The 20,275-nt window shown below is 43.8% G+C and overlaps 1 protein-coding gene across 4 annotated transcripts in view; it reads right to left on the bottom strand.

The window, feature by feature from the left end:
• Positions 1-2,900: 2,900 nt before the first annotated feature.
• The window catches only part of srrt (serrate RNA effector molecule homolog (Arabidopsis)), a 65,753-nt gene continuing 48,378 nt past the window's right edge, over positions 2,901-20,275 (bottom strand). For all 4 annotated transcript variants that reach the window (XM_072258527.1, XM_072258528.1, XM_072258529.1 and 1 more), the window contains 5 exons: positions 18,830-19,023; positions 16,899-17,064; positions 14,198-14,287; positions 6,894-6,987; positions 2,901-3,244 (listed from right to left, as the gene is read on the bottom strand). In XM_072258527.1, coding sequence (XP_072114628.1) covers positions 3,169-3,244; positions 6,894-6,987; positions 14,198-14,287; positions 16,899-17,064; positions 18,830-19,023 — 620 coding nt within the window. In that variant the 3' untranslated portion in view covers positions 2,901-3,168. The remainder of the gene's footprint in view (positions 3,245-6,893; positions 6,988-14,197; positions 14,288-16,898; positions 17,065-18,829; positions 19,024-20,275) is intronic.

The raw sequence follows: 20,275 nt of genomic DNA, 5'->3' as shown, positions 1-20,275 counted from the left end.
GAAAATGATGCTGGTGAAGTAGTAATGGGGGACAAAGAAATGGCAGATGAACTTCATGAGTACTTTGCATCTATCTTCACTGAGGAAGACACTAGCAGTGTGTCAGTGGTCTGTGTGTGTTGGGGGGTAGGAGTGAGTGCCATTGTGACTACAAAGGAAAGAAATTGCCAGGCAACGCAAAGGTCTTAAGGTGGATAAGTTATCTGGGCCAGATGGTCTACATCCTGAGAGAGGTTGCTGAAGAAATAATGGATGATCTTTCAAGAATCACCTGATTCTGGCATGGTTCTGGAGGACAGCAATTTGCAAATATCACTCCACTCTTTAAGAAGGGAGGAAAGCAAAAGGAAATGATTGGCCAGTTAGCCTAAGCTCAGTGGTTGTGAAATGTTGGACTCTATTATTAAGGATGAGGTTTCAGGATACTTTGATAAAATAAGTCAAAGTCAGCATGGTTTCTGTAAAGGGAATTCTTACCTGACAAGTTCTTTGAGGAAGTAACAAGCAGGGTGGACATAGGAGAGGCAGTGGATGTCATTTATTTGGATTTCCAAAAGGCATTTGATAAGGTGCCACACATGAGGCCGCTTAACAAGATAAAATCCTATGGTGTTACAGGAAAGATAATGGAATTGATGGCTTTGTGGCTAAGTTTGCAGATGATACGAAGATAGGTGGAGGAGTATGTAGTGCCGAGGAAGGAATGCAATTGCAGCAGGACTTAGACAAATTGGAAGAATGGGCAAAAAAGCGGCAGATGGAATACAGTGTTGAAAAATGTATGATAATGCATTTTGGTAAAAGGAACAATAGTGTGGACTATTATCTAAATGGGAAGAAAATTCAAACTTCAGAGGTGCAGAGGGTCTCAGAAGTCCTCGTGCAAGACTCCCAGAAGATTAATATACAGGTTGAGTCTGTGGTAAAGAAGGCAAATACAGTGTTCACTTTTATTTCATGGGGAATAGAATATAAAAACAAGGAGATAATGTTGAGCCTCTATAAGATACAAGTCAGGCCGCACTTGGAGTATTGTCAACTGTTTCGGGCCCCATTTCTCAGAAAGGTTGTGTTGTTATTGGAGATGGTCTAGAGGAGTTTCACGAGGATGATTCCAGGAATGAAGGGTAAACATATGGGGAGTGTTTTGGTAGCTTTGGGTCTGCACAGACCGGAATTTAGAAGAATGCAGGGGATCACATTAAAACCTACCGAATGGTTAAATGACTAGACAAGGTGGATGTGGAGAGGATGTTTCCTCTGGTGGGGGTATCCAGAACCAGACAGCACAGCCTCAGAATTGAGGGTGACCTTCTAGAATGGAGGTAAGGAAGATCTGTGGAATCCTCAATCCCCAGCAGGACCAAACAATCCCAAAGCACATGGACACCCTACAAGTACAGAAGATACAGGAGTGGAACTAGGCCATTTAACACATCCACCATTTCATTATGGCTGATCTATTTTTCCTCTCAGCCTCAATCTCCTTCCAATTTCCCCCATATTGCTTCATGCCCTGACTAATCAGGAATCTATCAACCTCTGGCTTAAATATACATAAAGACTTGGCCTCCACAGCTGCCTGAGTCAACAGATCCACAGATTCACCACTCTCTGGCTAAAGAAATAACTTCTTAACACCATTCTAAAAAGACACCTCTATTCTGAGGCCTTTAACTCTCCCACTCTTGAAGATATCCTCTTCACATTCACTCTATCAAGGTCTTTCACCATTCAAAGAGCTCCCCCTTCAGTCTTCTGAATTCCAGTGAATACAGGTCAAGAGCCATCAAACACTCTTCATGACAAGCCATTCGATCCTGGAATCATTTTTGTGAACCTCCTTTGAACCGTCTCCAATTTCAGCACATCCCTTCTAAAATAAACAGCCCAAAATCGCTAATACTCTGAGGTCTCACTAGTGCTTTGTAAAGTCTCAACATTATATTCTAGTCTTCCTGAAATGAATGCTAACATTGCACTTGACTTCCTCACCACAGACTCAACCTGCAAATTAACCTTTAGGAAATCCCACACAAGCTCTCCCACGTCCCCTTTCAACTCTGCTTTTTGTATTTTATCTCCATTTAGAAAATAGTCTACGCTTTTATTTCTTCTACCAAAACACAAAATCATACTCATCCCAGCACTGTATTCCATCTTACATTTCTCTGCCCATACTCCTAATCTGTCTAAATCCTTCTGTATTTTACTTCCTCAAAACTGCCTGCCCCTCCATCTTTGTATCATGTTCCTTCTGAAGTGACACTCGAACATGCAACCGTAGAAGTAGGGCAGGTACACATAATTAGTCTGTGTTTATAGGCTATCTTATGTATTTAAAATTAGTCTTTTTTATTAATGTGCTCTTCATCTTTTTGTGTTCTTTTTGCACTGTGCTGGACCCAGAGCAGCAATTCTTTCACTCTGCAGTTGTGCCAGACAGCGGAGAGTGGTGCTGGAGGGGAACTGGTTGGGTGCGTTAGATACCTCAAGTCCTGGTTATGCCACCACTGACACCAGGCAGACAATCTCTGCGGAGTACTGATAATGTCTGGGGTCACCCATCTTCTAAAGATACTGCCCAGAAGCCAATGGCAAAACACTTCTGTTGAAAAATTTGCCAAAAACAATCATAGTTATAAAATCACCCACATCATATGACATGGCACATAACGACGATAAATGACGCCTGAAAACAATCTTGAATCTGGAAGGCAGTTGGGATTCTGATAAAGGGTCTCAGCTTGAAATGCTGAGTGTTTATTCCTCCACAGGTGCCACCTGGTCTGCCGAGTTCCTCCTGTATTGTGTGTGTGTGTGTGTGTTGCTCTGGATTTTCAGCATCTGCACACTTTTATTATGTCGCTGTCCACTCCACCCTGAACTGAAGCATTAGATTTCTCATCAAATTTCACGATTCTTTTTATTTCAAACATTTCCAAATGACACATTACATGTATGCACGCTCATGTACAGTGCTGTGTATGTAAAAGAAAGAAGACATGAGCCAGAACGAGAACGCGTGTCTGGCATGTTTTCAGAGAAAACAAAACTACTTTATAACACATTGTGCCTGTCTCAACAAAATGTTCCAATTGCTACACCAAGTCCCTCTGCCCCCAAGGGCAACGATAATGAACACTGCGCTGGACATATTGGGGCAGCTCAGAAGAAGTCCACATCCTCTGGGGCATCCAGGTCTCTGTACTCCACAATGTTTCTGGGATCTCCCCGCAAAATCCTGCCAACAAAATCAAGAGGTACTGTTAGTGAGTGGTGCAGAAAAGCCAAGACTAGGTCAGCCATGGTTGTAGTCAGTGGCAGTCATCTTGGGAGTTGGGGGGGTGGGGGGGGCGGTCAATGAGACCTGATTTCTGCTCAGTGTCTTTACGGAAACTACTATGTTGTGTGCACAGTACATTGGCTGCACAGAGCATTCATACTTCAAGCTCACTCTATGAGCTTCTGTTGATGGAAGATAGCAATCACTCTTCCCTCCTGCCAACTCACGGTACATTTCACAACACAATGCTGCAATTTTCTACAGCTTCCAGCAGCAAACTTCCTTTTTAAAATGAAGTTTGTGGTCATAGCTAGCTTGATTGAAAGGCTGCAGACTGCACAGGTTCTAATGAAACTACATCAATCTCAAACATTAACACAGGTACTTCCTCCACAGTGGCCACCTGAGTTGCTGAGTTACTGGAGCCATAGAGCACTACAGCACAGAAACAATCTCTTCATGCCAAGCAGTTACTCTGCCTTGTGCCATTGACCTGCACCTGGACCACAGCCTTCCATCCACGTACATATCCAAACTTCTCTTAAATGTTACAATCGAACCCACAATCACCACTTCTGTTGGCAGCTCGTTCTCCACTCACACAATCCTCTAAGGCAGTAAGTTCCACCTCAGGTTCCCCTTCAACTTTATCTCACAACTCCCTAGATCTAGTATTAGGCAACCTTAGTGGCTTTGTTAAGGGCAGATCATGTCTAACAAGCCTGATAGAGTTCTTTGAGGAGGTGACCAGGCATAAAGATGAGGGTAGTGCAGTGGATGTGATCTACATGGATTTTAGTAAGGCATTTGACAAGGTTCCACACGGTAGGTTTATTCAGAAAGTCAGAAGTCATGGGATCCAGGGAAGTTTGGCCAGGTGGATTCAGAATTGGCTTGCCTGCAGAGAGCAGAGGGTCGTGGTGGAGGGAGTACATTAGGATTGGAGGGTTGTCCCACAAGGATTGGTTTTGGGACCTCTACTTTTCATGATTTTTATTAATGACCTGGATGTGGGGGTAGAAGATCTGCACCCCAACCTCCTTCCTATTTTTAGAACAAGATAACAGGTCCTTCATCCCACGATGTTATGTTGACCTTTTGACCTACTCTGACATCAATCTAATCCTTCTGTCCCACAAAGCCCTCCATTTTTCTACCATCTATGTGCCCATATCAGAGTTTCTTCAATGTCCCTAATGTAGAGCTTTCCAGGCACCCCCTCCCCACTATGTAATAAAACCCACCTGACATCCCCTTTATACTTTCCTCCAACCACCTTAAAATTATGCCCCCCCTCGTATTAGCCATTTCCATCCTGAGAAAAAGTGCCTGGCTGTCCACTCCATAGAAGCTAGCAGAGATTTTCATGCCTTTCCTGTCCATTCCCAAAATGTCCACACCTTTTGAAACAAATTCAAACACCCACAATTTTGTCAGTCGTGGAAGGCAAAGAAAACATCACTGACTAGTATGTCTCCAGGAGTCACGACTAAACTTTCAATAGCCATGCCCCATTACTCCATGCAGGATGGAGTGATTTACCATTGGAGTGGCCGTAAGCAGCCCGTATCCCACCTTCGGAACGGAAACCATTCTCCCAAAGAAGGGATCTAATGGAAGAGTGGGACTGAATCTGATAAGGTACACAAACATCTGTCCTCTGCCCAGGGTCTCCTGATACCATACATTCTGAACCTTCGCCTTCAAATATACAATATTACAGCACAGTACAGGTCCTTCGGTTCACAATGTTCTGCTGACTGTTTAAGACCAATCCAAGTCCTCCCTCCTACACAGCCCCCATTTTTCTTTAATCCACATGAAAAATAGAGGGCTATGGGTAACCCAAGGTAATTTCTAAAGTAAGGGCATGTTCGGCACAGCATTGTGGGCTGAAGGGCCTGTGTTGTGCTGTAGGTTTTCTTTGTTTCTATGCCGATCAATGCCCCTAATCACTCCACTATCTTGACAACCCTCCTATATTTTCCTCCAGTCACCTTAAATGGCTGTCCCCTTGTATTGGCCATTTCTGCCCTAGCAAAAAGGCACTAGATGTCCACTTAATCTATGCCTCTTGTACACCTCTATCAAATCCCCTATCATCCTCTTTCACTCCTATCCTCATAAGCATTATCTCTGAGGTTTTGTGGGTTAGTACATAGAACAGTACAACCCAGTACAGGTCCTTCATCCCACAATGTTGTGCTAACCCTTTCACCTACTCCAAGATCAATCCAATCCTTTCCTCCATTTTTCTTTCATCATCCTATAACATATCAGTTCTTGCAGCCTGTTCCAAAGTGAATACCCCAGTTATCTTCCACTCTGTCTACAGAAATGAACTTTGACATCTCCAGAGTCATTGTGAAATTACACCTGCATCCTCTCCACTGCCCTTGCATCTTGCCTTTGCTCCAAAGAGAAAAGGCGTAACTCACTCAACCTATCCTCATATGACAGCCTCTCTACTCCAGGCAGCACTCTGGTAAATCTTCTCTGCTCCCTCTCTAAAGCTTCCATGCCCTTCCTATAAAAAGGTGACCAGAACTGAACACAACATCCTAACCAGGGTTTTATAGTTATTTAGACAATATTCTAAGTATTGTCTGACCAGGGTTTTATAGAGTTATTTGCACAACGCTGTTGTTGTATGGACTTGTTTATACAGAACTCACATTCAGAGTGAATTACACCTTTTTCAATTTAATTTCTCCCACATGCACCTCATGCCTGCCCCACCATACAATAACATCACGACCGACCCAATCACGGCTTCAAATGCACTTTCCAAATCACTTTGAAATCTTGTAATTCAAATCTACACTCATTTTATACATGAATATACTCAGTAAGTTTTGTCCTCTGGCAGAGAATTCTAAAGAATTGAAAAGAAATTCCTCGCCTCCGTCATAAGTAGACACGGAAGAGAGTTGGCCCACAGCTGGAGAACGGTGTCCAGATCTGGGCACAACCTTTCTGGCAAGACGTGAGGGCAGTGGAGAAGATGCAGAAGTGATTTTCCAATGGCTCTGGTGGTGACAAAATTCCTTTCGGTTATGGATGAAAGGTGAAATATTCACTCAGAGAGGGTGGTGAGAGTGAGGAATGAGCTGCCATGTATAAGTGGTGGACACAGATTTGATTTGAGCATTTACGAGAAGTTTGGACAGGTGCATGGATGGCGGGTATGGAGGGCTGTGGTCCGGTGCAGGTCAGTGGGACTAGGCAGATTCATGGCTCAGCACAGACTAGATGGGCCGAAGAGCCTATTTCTGCACTGTAGTGCTCTATGACTTCAGACACTCAGCAATTCAGTTGGCTACTGCGGAGAAAGTGCCCGTGTTAACGTTTTAGATTGATGTCATCACATCAGAACCCAGTGCAGTATACAACTTTTCAATCACCATTCTTTTCTAGCTATGACCACAAATTTAATTTTAAAAAGAACTATGTAGAGTAACGGTTTGACATAGACTGGATAGGCTGAAGAGCCCGTTCCTGTGGTGTGGTACTCTGTGACTCCGTTACAGGCTAGCAGCAAACATAAACACATTCTGTTAGAACTCAAACTCACAGCAATTCTCCATGAACAGGCTCCTGTACTGACCTGTTTCTTGGCTTTCCGGGATATCCTCCTTGTCCTCGATATGCATCATAGGATCCCCGCCCGGCATACTGAGGAGGGGGGTAGGCAGGTCCCGCTGAAGGCAAAGCACAAATGTAATTAGGTTATGTTTGTTAAGCGACATTATGAGGTGGGCTCAGCAGTCCTGTGCACACTCCATTAACACCTACACAGGGAGAGTGGACAGGAGTTCTTGGAAATTAGGTGTTCCAATGATCAGTAATCTGATGTGACAAGCTACCAGAGCAGAGTGAAGCCATTCAAATCTGCTCCTCCAGTCAATCAAGGCCGATTTTTAACTCTCTCAACCCCATTCTCCTGCCTTTTCCCTGAAACACTGGACACCCTTATTCATCAATACCTATCCACCTCTGCCTTAAATACACCCAATGACAAAGCCTCCACAGCCATCTAATGGCAAGGAATTCAACAGATTCAGTACCCTCTGGCTGAAGAAATTCCTCATCTCTGTTTTACATCCAGAGAACATAGAATAGGATAGCAGCAAACAGGCCATTCGGCTCATGACATTGTGCTGGCCAATTTATACTAAATGTCGTCCTGTGTATCATCCATATCCCTCCATTCCGTTCATATTCGTGTACCTATCTAAAAGCCTCCTAAGCTCCATCAAACTGCTTCCTTGCTGGTCACCCATTTTAGGCACCTACCACACTCTGTTTAAAAAAAAATATGCCTGCTCCTCAAACCTTAACATTCCTATGTTTGACGTATCTACCCTGGAGAAAAGATTCTGAATGTCTGCCCTTTCTATGTCTCCCATAATTTTAGAAACCTTCATCGTGTCTCCCTTAGCTCCTGACTCTACGGAGGATAATCCAATCCAAGTTTGTCCAGCTTTTCCTTATAGCTCATACCCACTAATCCAGACAGCATCCTGGTGAATCTCTTATGCTCCCAACAATCAAAGCGCAGTGTGTCTAAAGTTTTACACAGCTGCAACATGACTTTCTTACTCTTATAGTCAACACCTCCTCAAATGAAGGCGAGCATGCTATATGCATTCTTTACCACTTTATCCACTTGTGTAGCCACTTCCAGTGAACTATGGAGTTGAATGTAAAGATCTCTCTACTATAAAAGGGGGCTACCATTAATGGTATTTTTTTTTTCATTTGACCTCAATGTGTGATAGCTCACACTTGTCCAGATTAAATTCCTCATTCCTTGTATTGTGATACCGTGCCCTTAGATTTTAGTACCCCCTACAAAAGGAAACATCTTCTCCACATCCACTCTATCCAGGTCTTTCAGGATCAAAGTTTCAATGAAATTCTCTTCCCCCGCCCCCACCATCCTTCTGAATCCCATCGAGTACAGCCACATCTAACACACCTTTTACCTTAACTTGGTTTCTCCCTCCGTTCATGGTACCCAATTTGAATTCTCCAGCGTTTTGTGCTTTCCACCCCCCCCCAAAAAAAGTTATTAACTTTATAATAGACTCATTATAAACAGATAGCTGTTTCTAGATGTTCCAATGCAGCCAGGACAGGAATAGCACAGGTTAGCTACGAAGTAAAACTCCCATCACCAGTGAGTATAGATAGGGTAAGTGCAAGCAGGCTTTTTCCACTGAGATTGGGTGAGACTGGAACTAAAGGTCATAGGTGTAATATTTAAGAACTTAATTAGATTAGCTTTATATGTCACATGTACACTAAAACAGAGTGAAATGCATTGTTTATTTATTTACTTAGTGACACAGCTCGGAGAAGGCCCTTTGAGTCGCATTGCCCCAGCAACCACTGACAACCCCAATTTAACCCTAATCTAATCACAAGACAATTTACAATGACTAATTAACCTACCTGGTAAATCCTTGGAATGTGGGAAGAATCTGGAGCACGCGGGGAAAACCCACATATTCCAGGGGGAGATCGTACAGACTCCTTACAGAAGATGCTGGGATTGAACTCTAAACTCCAACGCCTCGAGCTGTAATAGTGTCGCGCTAACTGCTACTCCATCGCTTGCGTCAAATCAAAATCAGTGAGAATTGCACTGGGCAGCCAGCAAGTGTCACCATGCTTCTAACACCAACATAGCATGCCCACAACTCACTAACCAGAACCCGTACATCTTTGGAATGTGGGAGGAAACCTACGCAGCCATGGGGAGAACTTGCAAACTCCTTACAGACAGCTGGTGTTGTAATAGTGTTACACTAACCCGGAACTACTTCGCTCACGGGGTGGTGAGAGTATGGGACAACCTGCCAGCAGGATTGGTGGATGTGAGTTCCATTGGAACAGTTAAGAGGAGTCTGGATAGGAGAAGTATGGAGTCCAGGTGTGCATCAATGGGACTAAGCAGACTAACATTTTGGTATGGACTAGATGGGCAGAAGAGCTTGTTTGTGTGCTAAGACAGCAGAAACCACTACTTATTTATGAAATACGTTAGAAAGAGTGTGCAAAAAGTCAAACAATTACAAAATGATCTGATTCTCTTAGACACCCTGCCACTCTGTGAAATAATCTAACAATCTTAACACACACATGAACAGATAACATCAAGTGTGCAGAGCAGACAAGATTGCAGACGCTTTCTGAAACGGTACTCAAGGCAAATGCAACAATAGTGATGAGCACAGGATGAAAACTAATGTCAATCTGCTCCCCTGTAACCCTCTTACACTGCCCTCCCCATGGTCTCCACTGTTCTTGGACTCTTTGCCTGTAATATTACCCCTCCCCTCCCTCCTCCCGTTCTCCAATCTGGCTCCCCTTTTACCTCCTCTTTTCTCCTCACTTGCCCACCACCTCCCCCTGTTGTCCCTCCTCCTTCCCTCTCTCCCATGGTCCACTCTCATCTTCTGTAATATTCCTTCTTCTTCAGTCCTTTACCTCTCGCACCCATCACCTCCCAGCTTCTGACTTCATCCCACCCAACCATCTTCCCCCCTATGTGGTCTCCCCTATCAACTTCTAGCTTGCACTCCTTCCACTCTCCCCACTTCTGGCTTAAAACCCCTTCCTTTCTGGTCCTGATGAAAGGCCTCAGCCTGAAATGACAACTGTTTATTTCTCTCCACAGATGCTGCCTGGCCTGCTGAGTTCCTCCAGCATTTTGTGTGTGATGCCTGGATTTCCAGCATCTGCAGAATCTCATGTTTATGCCTGACAGCCACATCTGAGAGAATGTGGTCTGAAGCCAGCAGTGCTGGTGCTCCACACCTGGACCTGCTAGCAGCTTGTCACACCACGCAAAACATTCACATCATCGTCACCAATTAAATGGGCCCTGAAAACTCTCACTCATTTCTCAATCACACTTTATTTAGACCAGTGGTTCCCAAAGGCGGCAATGGGAGTCTCTAAGGGGCTATAGAGATAAAGGGGGTGGGCACGGGGGTGGGGTTGGGGCATGCTCACTTGCAAGGGGAGGAATAAGGGGAGAGATTACAGGCTTAATTTTAAAAATGAATTACTTATTATAAGCAATTGATTACAATGATCACATAATCACCTCATCTCTCACTAATCCATTGTTACATAGAAAATAGATGCAGGAGTAGGCCATTCGGCCCTTCAAGCCTCCACCGCCATTCAGTATGATCATGGCTGATCATCCAACTCAGAACCCTGTACCAGCCTTCCCTCCATACCCCCCGATCCCTTTAGCCACAAGGGCCATATCTAACTCCCTCTGAAATATAGCCAATGAACTGGCCTCAACTGTTTCCTGTGGCAGGGAATTCCACAGATTCACCACTCTCTGTGTGAAGAAGTTTTTCCTCATCTCGGTCCTAAAAGGCTTCCCCTTTATCCTTAAACTGTGACCCCTCGTTCTGGACTTCCCCAACATCGGGAACAATCTTCCTGCATCTAGCCTGTCCAATCCCTTTAGGATTTTATACGTTTCAATCAGATCCCCCCTCAATCTTCTAAATTCCAACGAGTATAAGCCTAGTTCATCCAGTCTTTCATCATATGAAAGTCCTGCCATCCCAGGAATCAATCTGGTGAACCTTCTTTGTACCCCCTCTATGGCAAGGATGTCTTTCCTCAGATTAGGGGACCAAAACTGCACACAATACTCCAGGTGTGGTCTCACCAAGGCCTTGTACAACTGCAGTAGTACCTCCCTGTTCCTGTACTCGAATCCTCTTGCTATAAATGCCAGCATACCATTGGCCTTTTTCACTGCCTGCTGTACCTGCATGCCCACTTTCAATGACTGGTGTATAATGACACCCAGGTCTCGTTGCACCTCCCCTTTTCCTAATCGGCCACCATTCAGATAATAATCTGTTTTCCTGTTTTTGCCACCAAAGTGGATAACTTCACATTTATCCACATTAAATTGCATCTGCCATGAATTTGCCCACTCACCTAACCTATCCAAGTCACCCTGCATCCTCTTAGCATCCTCCTCACAGCTAACACTGCCGCCCAGCTTCGTGTCATCCGCAAACTTGGAGATGCTGCATTTAATTCCCTCATCCAAGTCATTAATATATATTGTAAACAACTGGGGTCCCAGCACTGAGCCTTGCGGTACCCCACTAGTCACTGCCTGCCATTCTGAAAAGGTCCCGTTTATTCCCACTCTTTGCTTCCTGTCTGCCAACCAATTCTCTATCCACATCAATACCTTACCCCCAATACCATGTGCTTTAAGTTTGCACACTAATCTCCTGTGTGGGACCTTGTCAAAAGCCTTTTGAAAATCCAAATACACCACATCCACTGGTTCTCCCCTATCCACTCTACTAGTTACATCCTCAAAAAATTCTATGAGATTCGTCAGACATGATTTTCCTTTCACAAATCCATGCTGACTTTGTCCGATGATATCACCGCTTTCCAAATGTGCTGTTATCACATCTTTGATAACTGACTCTAGCAGTTTCCCCACCACCGATGTTAGGCTAACCGGTCTATAATTCCCCGGTTTCTCTCTCCCTCCTTTTTTAAAAAGTGGGGTTACATTAGTCACCCTCCAATCCTCAGGAACTAGTCCAGAATCTAAAGAGTTTTGAAAAATTATCACTAATGCATCCACTATTTCTTGGGCTACTTCCTTAAGCACTCTGGGATGCAGACCATCTGGCCCTGGGGATTTATCTGCCTTTAATCCCTTCAATTTACCTAACACCACTTCCCTACTAACATGTATTTCCCTCAGTTTCTCCATCTCACTGGACCCTCTGTCCCCTACTATTTCCGGAAGATTATTTATGTCCTCCTTAGTGAAGACAGAACCAAAGTAATTATTCAATTGGTCTGCCATGTCCTTGCTCCCCATAATCAATTCACCTGTTTCTGTCTGTAGGGGACCTACATTTGTCTTAACCAATCTTTTTCTTTTCACATATCTATAAAAGTTTTTACAGTCAGTTTTTATGTTCCCTGCCAGTTTTCTCTCACAAACTTTTTTCCCCTTCCTAATTAAGCCCTTTGTCCTCCTCTGCTGAACTCTGAATTTCTCCCGGTCCTCAGGTGAGCTATTTTTCTGGCTAATTTGTATGCTTCTTCTTTGGAATTGATACTATTCCTAATTTCCCTTGTCAGCCACGGGTGCACTACCTTCCTTGATTTATTCTTTTGCCAAACTGGGATGAACAATTGTTGTAGTTCATCCATGCAATCTTTAAATGCTTGCCATTGCATATCCACCGTCAACCCTTTAAGTGTCATTTGCCAGTCTATCTTAGCTAATTCACGTCTCATACCTTCAAAGTTACCCTTCTTTAAGTTCAGAACCTTTGTTTCTGAATTAACTATGTCACTCCCCATCTTAATGAAGAATTCCACCATATTATGCTCACTCTTACCCAAGGGGCCTCTCACGACAAGATTGCTAATTAACCCTTCCTCATTGCTCAATACCCAGTCTAGAATAGCTAGTTGGTTCCTCGACATGTTGGTTCAAAAAACCATCCCGCATACATTCCAAGAAATCCTCTTCCTCAGCACCCTTACCAATTTGGTTCACCCAATCTACATGTAGATTGAAGTCACCCATTATAACTGCTCTCAAGGCTTTGCTTGAATCACATTATAGCTGTTGGAAAGGAATGTGACACTTCTGTATTTGGCAAATCATAAGAATCTGGACTGGAAAAAATGGTGTAATTTCTGGGCTCCCCCACAAATTATGAACATCCATTACTGCAGTACAATGTTAGCTAGTACGATTCCCATCCCCTAATCATGCAGTGACACAATTCCTGAGAATTAGGGTATGGTGTTCAACGGAGTAAAGTTCAGAATCTGCCCTTTCAAATGGTCTTGTCCGCATTTCTCTAGCCCACAGCTCTCAACCGAGGTATCTTTATGTACCTTCAGGCAAAGAGTCAGGTTTTGCCTGAGCTATTATGATGCCATAACTTCCACCTTTATTGACTGCAGCACTTGAGGTTGGGCTTAAATAATAGGCGATTCACTGTGGTTGTTAAATCCATACGACAATGGCAAAAGCAGGACAAGCAAAAAAGCGAAGTACGGATGTATACCAGCAACAAGCAACCAACAGTAGCTAATATGACCATTGTGTGATTTTTTTTTCAAATGAGGAAATGAAACCATCTAGGCTCCTTGAACATTTGAAGAGAATACACTCTGATAAAGCAAACGAGAACATGGGCTATTTTTAGTCACTTGAAAACTTCCAGAAATGGAAAACATTTCAAAACATGTTTGCCAACACTTCACAACCAAACATGCTTCCTACAACATTTAATTGCAAGGGCACATGTTGTGTCTTCCCCAAGTGCATGAAGGAAAGCTGAAATGCCTTATTTCCTGGGAATCACAAAGGGTAACAGAAAGCTGCCAGAGATGCTGTATCTTTACTGAGGGAGGGCTAAGACTATGATTAAGATTAGCTTTATTTGTCACATGTACATCAAGACACAGAATGAAATGTGTAGTTTGTGCCAACAACCAACAGGATCTGAGGATATGCCAGGGGAAGCCCACAAATGTGGGAGGAAACCCACGATTGATAATTGGGAAAACACAAACTCCGTAGACAACGGTGGGATTGAACCCCAATGTTCCACCGATAGCTGGTGCTATAGAGCTTACTGCTACGCTACTGCGCTGCCCCAGTACTACCAGTCCACAGTGCCACCACTCTCTTCTCTACTGCATCACCCAACCTATGCTCCAAGGTACAGTGTGTCTCTCTCACAACACATGCTTGAATGAAAACCAAAAAGTCTCATTGGCTGGGAACCTGAAAGGGTTAATAGAAAACTGCCAGAAATGCTGTGTATTTATTGAGGGCAAGCGAGTTGCCTGTAGTTATCCTACCTCCATATCCCATGACAGGGGGACGCGGCTGACCAAATCCCAGCAGGCCTTGAGGAGAAGGATGAGGGTAACCCATGGCTGGAGTTAAACCTGCAAGACAAACGCACCTGGCTTCGTAACTACATTTGCTGTACAGTTTCATACCAGAGTTTCAAAGCACACGCCTGAGCAGGAACCGAAAGATACCAGAGAAGCATTGAATATAAAACAGAGCAAGGAATCTCTAGTCTGTGACTCACCTGTACTATTTGATGGGAATCTATACTCAGAGGCTGCCATTTGCTCTGTGCTCTAAGGAAGAGCTGCCCTGCCTCCAACACCATCTCCTCACTCACTAAAAATTTGTACTTTACTCCCCAACTCACTGCCACTTTACCTTAACCCCTCCCTATCGGTATAATGATCCAAAAATAGTTCCCACCCTCCCCAGAACAGTCCCATTGCTCAACGAATTTAATGTCCTGTTCTGCACCTTCTCCCCTGTTACAATCTGTCACATTACTGTAGCTATTTCTACAACTTGGGTGTCAACATCTAAGGTTCTCTCCTGAGCCCAATACTGATGGAATTATGAAAAAGGCATGTCCCTGACTATATTTCATTAGGAGTTTGAGGATATTTGTACGTCACAAAGACTCTAGCAAATTGAGTCCTTCATGATAGCAGCAGTAAATGAACTTCACCATACAGAACATGCCCTCTCTTCTTTACTATGATTAATGAGGAAGTCATGAATTCATTTACTGTTTATTTTATTGAGATATAGGGCGAATAAGCCCTTTTCCCTTTGAGCTGCGCCACCCAGCAATCCCCCGAGTTAACTCTAGCCTAATAATGGGACAACTTACAATTAAACTACCAACCAGTACATCTATGGACTGTGGGAGGAAACCAAAACACCTGGAGGAAACCCAAGTGGTCACAGGGAGACAAGAGGAACTGAACCTGGGCATCCAGTACCGTAAAGCGTTGTGCTCATCACTACACTACCACGCCACTACAATCATAACAACATGTCACTCAATATTAGCAAGACCGAGGAACTGTTTATTGACTTTAGGAGGAGGAAACCAGAGGTCCATGAGCCAGTCCACTGGGGGTATCAGAGGCGGAGAGGGTCAGCAACTTTAAGTTCCTTGGCGTTTCAGAGGACCTGTCCTGGACCCAGCAGTTATGAAGAAAGAATGGCAGCGCCTCTAATTCCTTGAAGTTTGCAAAGATTCGGTATGAGATCTAAAAACTCTGACAACCTACAGATGTGTGGCGGAGAGTATATTGACTGGTTGCATCACAGCCTGGTATGGAAACACCAATGCCCTTGAACGGAAAATCCACCAAAACGTGGTGGTTATGACTCTCCCCACAACGAGCTACAAGGAGCACTGTCACAGGAAAGCAGCATCCACCATCAGCAACCCCACCACCAAAGTCATGTTCTCTTCTCACTGCTGCCATCTGGAAGAGCCTCAGAACTCACACCTCTTTGTTCTGGAACAGTTATTTGCCCTCAACCATTAAGCTCTTGAACTAGAGGGGATAACTTCGCATGCCCCATCACAGAACTGTTCCCACAATCTTGTGGACTCACTTTCAAGAACTCTTCAACTCACGCTCTTGATGTTACTGCTTATTAATTATTATTTCCCTTTTCCTTTTGTATTTGCAGTTTGTTGTTGTCTTTTGCTCATTAGTTGTTTGTTCATCCTGTTGTGTGCAGTCTTTCAGTGACTATATTATGGTTTCTGGATTTACTGAGTACACCCACAAGAAAACAAATCTCAAGGTTGCATATGATGACACATATATACTTCGATAATAAACTTACTTTGAACTTTGACTTTGAAGTCTCCTTCTCCCATGGTGCACTCTCCTCTCCTATCAGCCCTTTGCCTCTACCACCCATCCCTTTCCAGCTACTTATTTCATTCCCCCCCCCCCTGCCCCCACCTTCTCCCTCACTGAGTCTCACCTACCACTTGTTAGCTGGAACTGCTTTCCTTCTCTCCACCCTCTTATTCTGGCTTCTGACCCCTTTCTTTCCAGTTCTGATGTAGGATCTTGGCTCATAACATTGACTATTTATTCCCCTCATAGATTCTTGCTGAATTCCTCGACCATTTTGTGTGTATTGCTCTGGATTCCTGCAAGAAGTCTCTGTTCCCCAACTCTACAAGCTCAAAGGTGTGACAACCAATAACTTTGAATAGAAAATCCTTCAAAAGGTAGTGGATTCAGCCCAGTACTTAATGGGAAAGGCCCTCCCAACCACTGAACACATCCCGCTGCTGTGGAAAAGCAGCATCCATCATCAAGGTCCTCACCACCCAAGCCATACTCTTCCATCAGAAAGAAGGTACAAGTGCCTCAGGACTCACACCACCAGGTTCAAGAACCTTACCACCCCTCAACCATCAGGCTCTTAAACAAGAGTATAATTACACTCATCTATTGAGACGTTCCCACAATGGTCTCACTTTAAATACTCTTTATCTTGTTATTTCATTCTCTCGTTATTTTGTGTTATTTATTTATATTTGCACTTCAGCAGTTTGTTGTCTTCTTGCTCTTTCATTGGTCCTGTTTACAGTTACTATAGATTTGCTAAATTTGCCCACAGAAAAAGAATCTCATGTACGTGGTGACATATATATAAATTTTATTTTGAACGTAGAACTTTGGAAGGGTCTCATGAAGAACTCACCCATTGCCTGGGCTCCTGGTGCAGGGGGCTGATTGGGTTTCATCTCCGGCAGAGCGGGCCGCTTAGCATCCATCAGGAAGTGATTAAAGAATGCAACTTCCTTTTTAACCTCTTCGATCTTTTCACTGTGCTTGTTGAAGATGTGTTTGCGCACAAACTCTGGGCCCTGCACACAAAATACTGATGGTGAACCAAGATGCAAAATCAAAGACAACACATGTACCTGGAGGTTCCAGAGCAGCTACTGTATAAATAGTTAGCAACTGACAGCCACCAACTGGGCAAGAGATACAGAAGCCTTAGGTCCCACCACCAGGCTCAGGAAGTTATTACTCCTCAAGCAGCAGCATGGATAAATGTACTCATTTCAACAGGGAACTAATTCCACAACCTATAGACTACACTTGGCCAGCTGGTGATGCAGTGACATCAGCACCGGACCCCGGAGCAAAGGTTCCCGAGTTCGAAATCACGCTTTCCATCCGTGCCGGGTTGAGTGTCAAGCTTGCAACTCGGCCTCGTAAAAAAAAACTGCGCTGTGAGAAGGACGTGGGGGACCACTCACAGAATCTTTCCTCCAAGACAACCACTTGAAAAAACATTGGCCGTCGAGGCTCTGGCAGAGTATGGCACACAACAAAAAAAAATAGACTACACACACTCACTTTCAAGGACTCTACAACTCATGGTCTTGGTATTATTTAAGTATTTTCATATTATTTGCAGAATTTTTGGCTGATGTTCGGATAATTTAAACACCGGCCCAGATAGATTGTAAATACAGGGTGCCAGGACTGGAGACGAATCTCCTCTCTCCATGGGAGCAGAGGCTGTGAATCTGCCTATTGCTACGCACTTTATGTCTCCGAGCTTCTTGGCGATATGCCCAGCTATATGATGAACTTGAGACCCAGGCATTGGGCCTACTTCTGCTGCTCTGAAAATTTGGGTCTATGAGCTTAATTTGGTTAGGAATGTTGTTGCTTACTCCAATCGTTTGATAATAAAAATGAACTCTGAATTGTTCTTTTGCACACTGGTTGTCAGTATTTGTAATTTCACAAACGAGAGAAAATCTGCAGATGCTGGAAATCAAAGTAATACACCCAAAATGTTGGATGAATTCAGCAGGCCAAGCGCATCTATGGAAAAGAGAAAACAGTCGACGTTTCAGGTCGAGATCCTTCATCAGGACTATAACAAAAAGACAAGTAATAAATTTATTTTGACTTTGACAGCAGTACATCCCTGCTCTATGGAATTCCTTACATGGAGCATGAAAACCCACCCTCCCTGATAGTGATTCGATTAGATTAGCTATATCTGTCATCGTTTGCGTCAATGACCAACCCAGCTGAGGATGTGCTGGAGGCAGCCGGCAAGTGTAGAGAGAGACTGTATCAGGCCATCATCTCTGATAAAATTATTTTCCAAAATATTAATAAAATCTTGAAATACACAATTGAAAGGATAAAATTAATGTAGATGGAATGATTAAAAGGTTCATCTGTCCTTCCCACAAGGGAAATTGCCTGCTCTCCCTCTCTGACACTGCAGAATACTTCTCACTTTGTTCTCTAAGCAATTGTCCTTTTCTTCTGCGTGATAAAGCCAACTTCAGTTGGACAATTCATCCCATGACCTCCACGGCTGTTAATCGAGATTCCTCTGCTGCAACACAGTCACCAGCTGTGCTATAGATATGACAGGTTCTGTCAGGACGCCAGATGCAGAACCAAACAGTTGCTCAGGTAATGCCCCCTGCAAGGCTCCTCAATAACTAAAGCTGCAAAGGAAGCCAAGACTCCAGGGTGTGAAGCCAACAAACAAGCATCAAGGACTCAGACAATTAGTTGCAAATGGAATGGGAATAAACGACAGAGGGAGATGGAGTTATACAGGCCAAAAGAACACTCAGGGATCGTCATTACCTTGAACTTCTTTCCACTCAGAGGACACAGCCATTTGTCCTTGGCAAGTTCCTGTGTATTAGCAACGATAAACTTCTCCACTTCCTGCTCAGGATCTTTCTTGCCCATCTTCGCTGCCTCTTCCTCGGAAAGACTTTCCCTCACACTAAACAGAGGCGTCAATTTCTCCTCAAACATCTTCTGCCACTCCACCACTAAACAGAAGCACAAGGCAAGTTAATAATGGCAATAAAGAGTACAACTTGGCATGTTTTCCACTCAAGCAACCAGGAGGAAAATGTGCATAGTTATCAACAAACAAGAATAATGTCTGGTATTTTCAAATTATTTCACTGCCATTGCACTGAAGTTCTAGTTAAACCACCAGCAAATGTAGATACAATGACCAGGGATAGGAATTCCATTCCTAACATTATTTACAGGTCTCCCCCGCTATCCGAAAGTAGAGCGTTCCCATGAAACCTTTTGTAAGCCAAAATGGCGTAAAGCGAAGAAGCAATTACCATTAATTAACACGGGAACAATTTTTGAGTGTTCCCAGACCCAAAAAATAACCTACCAAATTATTCCAAATAGCACATAAAACCCAAAAAAAAGTGGCACGTACACGCATTCGCACACACCTGTCCGTGCAAGGCTTCACAGTCAAGGTATTTTTTCTTGGGGTAAACACAAGCTTAAACCGGGCGCCTTCTTTTGCAAAAGCGAAAATCCTCTTTGAATTTCTTTCGGTTAGCGAAAACAGGTACTAATGCAGGTCTTTCGTAAAAGTGAAGTGGCGTAAAGCGGGGGACACCTGTATTACATATAACGTTAAAGCACAGTACAGGCCCCTCACCCCATGATGGAGTACCGAGCTTTTAACTGACTCCAGGATCAATCTAACCCTTCTCTCGAACATAGCCCTCCATTTTTCTGTCATTCATATGCTTATCTAAGAGCTTCTTAAACATCCCTAATTTGCTTTTTCCCCCCCCAGAGTTAATATGAAGGAAGCTTAATTTTAAAGTGTTTGGAGGAAAGCATAGGGTTGGATGTCAAAGGTAGTCTCTTTTTAGAGTGGTGGGTGCATGGAACGCGCTGCCAGAAATGGTGGTACAGGCAAATACATTACAGGCATTTAAGAAACTCTTAGATAGGCACATCTTCCAAGAGAACCACAACCTTGTCATGGTTTGGAGGCTTGCATGCTTCAATAAAGTAGACAGCTACGTTGCCTGGAGTCAGAGCTGTGAGCTTTGGTTCCACCCGGGACTTGCATGATTGGCAGTAGTGAAAACTGAGAGGAAGCTACTGACACGATGAAGGAAGCCTTGAACACCACCAGAGAGGAGGACCTTCATTGCTGCCCTAAATGGAAGCGGTGAAACGGGCAGTAAGCAAGCAGGTAGATAGGCACATAGATGACTGAAGTATGTATGTGGAGAGGGTGTTTCCTATAATGGG

The sequence above is a fragment of the Mobula birostris genome, chromosome 5 (assembly GCF_030028105.1).
Source record: "Mobula birostris isolate sMobBir1 chromosome 5, sMobBir1.hap1, whole genome shotgun sequence".
NCBI lineage: Eukaryota > Metazoa > Chordata > Chondrichthyes > Myliobatiformes > Myliobatidae > Mobula > Mobula birostris.
The sequence above is the reverse complement of the archived record's forward strand: the minus strand, read 5'-3'. Positions and strand labels throughout refer to the sequence as shown.